At 36.8% G+C, this 4,676-nt stretch overlaps 1 protein-coding gene across 1 annotated transcript; it reads left to right on the top strand.

Moving 5' to 3' along the window:
* Positions 1-876: 876 nt before the first annotated feature.
* Positions 877-2,799, top strand: LOC147856225 (putative pentatricopeptide repeat-containing protein At1g69350, mitochondrial). The gene has a single exon (XM_087329107.1). It carries the CDS (start codon positions 877-879, stop codon positions 2,797-2,799), a length of 1,923 nt encoding a protein of 640 aa, XP_087185233.1.
* The last annotated feature ends 1,877 nt before the right edge of the window (positions 2,800-4,676 follow it).

The raw sequence follows: 4,676 nt of genomic DNA, 5'->3' as shown, positions 1-4,676 counted from the left end.
GTCTAGTCGAGAGGTTGACGAAGATGCCAGACATAGGTTCATTACATGTCCCGTTGCTAAAGCCATTTGGGTGGTTATATCACAAATTTGGGCATCAATAAAAAGAAATATTTTGTCACCTTTTAAGTGGGTTTTTATTGATGAGAATAAAGTTATGCCCACACCATCATATAAGGTTGTATTTGACTACCTTAGGTATTGGGGGATGTGGTTTAATTGGACCATGAGGAATGGTTTCTTGTTTGATGGACTTCCTGGGGTAACACAACAATTGCGTAGGATGAAAGGGAAGTTGATTTGGCAATTTTCGCAATTAGGTTGTATGGGGACATTGTCCCAAGAGGAGATAAACTTATGTCATCTAGTTTTACAACACTTGAGAGGGTTTCTCTTGAAGTATCACTACCTAGTACTAACGAAGTAATGAAGATAGCTCTTGTTTTAATAACAAACATCGATTTATTTATTTTTAAACAGAGAGGTATGCCTCTCTCTCGACGAACCTTTTTATGAATTTGTAGTAACACTTAGCATATCTCCCAAGAATCCTTGGAGTTGCCTGTCATTAGTTTGGGGGTGGCATCTCAAGTATGAGTTTTCACTTTTAAGCTCTGTCGCCTTAGTTTGGGGGTGGCATCTCAAGTATGAGTTTTCACTTTTAAACTCCATTGCCTAGAGATGTCTGACATCAAGAACCAAACTTCTTACACTTTACATTATTCAACCAAAGGTTTTATATATATATGTATATTGTGTTTGCTTTTGCTTTTTGCTTTTTGCGTCTTCTTTTCTTCCTCTTCTTTTAATGAAGAATCAAACCATAAAACCTTCCCCCAGTTAGATAGAGAAGGCATGCTCTGTTTCTGTTGAAATGCTATGAAATGTGTTACTCTTCGACCTTGGAATGCTCTGATCTCTGATTGCCTCCGCCATGGCCGCCCTCTCCATGCTCTGCGTACATACATCCTTATGCTCGACGCGGGTGTCGACCCAAACCCTCGCACTTTTATATCCCTCTTCAAAGCTTGTGCTGACATATCAGACCTTTCCCGAGCAACAGAGCTTCATAGAGATGCACAAAACAGGGGGTTCACGTCTAATCTCTTTGTTATTAACACTGCTATAAGTATGTATGGCAAATGTGGTGCTATTGTGGAAGCCGAAGATGCATTCTGTGCCATGGCAGATCGCAGTGTTGTATCGTGGAATGTGATGCTGTCAGCCTATGCTGAACAGGGTTGTGGAGAGAAGATCTTAAGACTTTTTAGGCAAATGCAAGAGGAAGGGAGGGTTAGCCCAGATGAATTTACCTTAGTTCTTGTTGTTCGAGCATGTGGTGCTCTTCAACCAAATCATAATGAAGACAATTCAGTTAGTCGAAACCGTAACAATTTGGCTAGACCAAAAATAAACAATTCAATTAGTTCAAACTCAAATTTTTTTGTTAGTGACAATTCAGTTTGTTCAAGACCACACAAGATAGGTTATCTTGAAATTGGGCAAGCTATACATTCATATGCCAATAGGAAGAAGCTCACGTGCCGAGGATTTCTTCTTAATAATTCACTTGTGAGCATGTATGGCAAGTGTGGGGATATTTTACAAGCTGAGAATGTTCTATATATGTTACCTCGACGAGATGTTGTATCATGGTCAGCCATCCTCTCAATTTATGTTGAATATGGTGAAGGAGAAAAGGCCTTGATTTCATACATGCAAATGCAAAAGGAAGGTGTGGATCCAGATAAAGTTTCATGTATTCTTGCACTTCAAGCATGTGGTTGCCTTGCAGAGAAAGAACTTAGCTGTTTTGTAGAAGAAGGGGAAATTAAACGGAAATCCCTCGAGATTGGCCAAGCACTGCAATCTGACCTTAAAAAGAAAGGGTATATATCGGACAAAAGAGTAGCTACTGCACTCATTGGTATGTATGGCAAGTGTGGTGTCATTTATGAAGCGGAGTGTGTGTTTGATGAGGTAATACATCGGGATCTTGTATCTTGGAATGCTATGCTCTCTGCCTATGTCGAACAAGCTGAAGGAGAGAAGGTACTGTTATTGTATAGACAAATGCATAAGATGAATGTAGGCATGGATGACGTCACGATTATTTGTAGTTTGCAAGCTTGTAACGACATTGGAAGCTTAGAAGTATGTAAAGAACTTCACTTTGTCATGATCTCGTCTGGGTGTGAGAGATTTCTTTCTCTGGTAGCAACTTTAATTCATACATATGGAAGTTGTGCTAGCATGCTAGAGGCCAAAACACTTCATGACGCACTAACGGAGCCTGATATCGTTTCGTGGACAGCATTTATTGCTTCACATAGAAGTAAAGGAGAAGATTTGAGCATCTTTGAGGAATCAAAAATTGAAGGTATTTTGCCTGATGAAATAATGTTCATGTCACTCCTCACGATATTTAGTCACATGGGGCTAGTGACAAAAGCTCTTGGATGCTTCGAGTCAATGATACATGACTATGGAATAACACCAAAAATCAAGCATTATGGTATAGTGATAGACCTCCTTGGGCGTGCTGGAGACTTCAAACGGATAGTGAATTTGCTTAAAAATATGCCATTTCAACCAGATTTAGCAATCTTGTGGTTTTTGCTTGGTGCTTGCTCCACACATGGAAATGTTGAGCTTGCTAAACAAGCATTTGATCTTGCAGTCACTCTGGAGCCCAAGCAACCTAATGCATATATTTTCATGTCTAACATACTCATATCAGCTGGTTTGCATGACTATGCTGAAGAGCTTCAAAAGTTAAGACACAAGCAAGAGACTGGATAGACCTAAATTGAAGAAAAGCAACATTTGTGATTAGCATCGCTTCAATGCGTATCAATTGTTCGGATTAAGCTTTAACACCGTGTATACCAACAATTCTTTAACGGCGTCAACAGCCTAACATTTCTGGTCTCAAATTGTATAATCAATCAATAACCTCACAGATTCAACTTGCAATTTTGTGTTTTGTCTTTTGTGACATGAATTCATCAAGGACCTTGAAACATAGGACTTGAAGACATTATAACCATTGGAATTGCTAACCTATTGAAGCCATTTACCACTAACATGATTTGTGTAAAAACATTAATAAATATCATGTAACGATAACATTAATTGATGACATATTGATGTCAATTATCATTAATTTCCAAGTAACATAAGTTTATAAGAACTAGCAGGCAAGGAAAATGCTCAATTTAGCATCATCTATTGCGAACAACCAATCATCTATCCATTCCATCATGATGGAACTCAAATATATCAATAAATTATCCACTGCCTATACCATAACCAAGACATTTTAAACTAGGTGTACACACTTATTTATGTATATATATACATTGGAGGGTGGTTGTCATTGACAAATGTAATGGTAAACTTTTCAAGCATAATTCATAACATGAAAAAAACAGCCTAAAATCTAGAAAACATTTACAAATGAAAAAGGTGTGAATTCTACCCTTAACTTTTGTGAATAATTTTTTCATACAGATTATAAGTGCAAGACTAGATGACAACTCCCTCAATTTATTGTATAGTAAGGAAAGACATCCTTTTAAAAGTTGTCATTTCTAATGGAAGCTTCAATCTTCAATCAAACTTGTCTTCAAAATACTAGGAAATTTTATCCTTTTGTTTTAAGTGGTTTGATAATGTGTTTGATACATAACAGAAATATATATACACAAAATCGCTAAATTACTCATTGCTCTCAATGGGATTGTTACATAGTGCTTTAACCTCTTGCCATAAGCATTTGGCTGGGTATAGAGCTGATTCAACCATGTTTTCATTAGACTTTCAAAGCCAGGTCCCTAGAGGTAAGGGCATTGTCTTTTCATGTCAAAGAAACTGGTTTGATTCCCTCAAGGGATAACTTTCTTGCCTGCTTGCTTGTTGAGGCGAGCAAAAGTTTAATTGCCTCTATTAGAGGTTTGAGCAAGACGTCCATACAACCCTGAGTTGCCATAGTTCACACAATGAGGGCTGGTTTCTGATAGTTCAGAATGTGAACATCCCCTGCTGAACCCGCCCCATTTTGCATTGAAATTGTGTGGCAAAATTATTTTCATGTATGTAATGGTTTGCCTACAATTGAAGACTTGGAAGAGATGAATGAAAAATGTACCATACATTTTGTTGAACAGCTGAAAGCATAGGCTTTGTGTGAAGGAGAAAAAGTCATGTTTTTACTAGTGGTTTGAGCTACAAATGTGTAAACATGTTAAGATGTACACATTTCTTCACATGTTTTCAATTATTAGATTCTATAATGAAAAATCATTTACATGAGGTAGGTTAACATCTAAAAAGATGAAAATAAATGTGCAAAACCATATAACACTTATGACAAAAAATGTTAACACTATATCAAGAAACATCCAAAACAAAGTTTGTGAGAAGAAAATAGTTTAGGGTTTATTGAAACCCCATGTTATGCGAATGATAACAAATTTCGCATAGAATACTGTATGATACCATGAACAAGATGTACTGCCAAAAAGCATCTCCTGACGATATTATAAATGATAATTAATATAATCTTCCTTATTTTATTTTTTTTCCAAAAACTCTTCCTTCTTAGTTGCCTGTTGTATATGTAAATTTGTTTTTATGACTGATATTGCACATGTGAAATCTGCTATGGTTGCTTTTGC

This window comes from Azolla caroliniana, unplaced genomic scaffold, assembly GCF_043228905.1.
Source record: "Azolla caroliniana isolate FFs.n. ecotype wild unplaced genomic scaffold, voAzoCaro1.0.p SCAF_13, whole genome shotgun sequence".
Lineage (NCBI taxonomy): Eukaryota > Viridiplantae > Streptophyta > Polypodiopsida > Salviniales > Salviniaceae > Azolla > Azolla caroliniana.
Note: the sequence above shows the minus strand (reverse complement) of the source record. Positions and strands in the feature narration are given on the sequence as shown.

Excerpts from the sequence above, each read along its gene's own strand:
- LOC147856225 (XM_087329107.1), top strand. The coding sequence starts at position 877 with ATGAAATGTGTTACTCTTCGACCTTGGAATGCTCTGATCTCTGATTGC.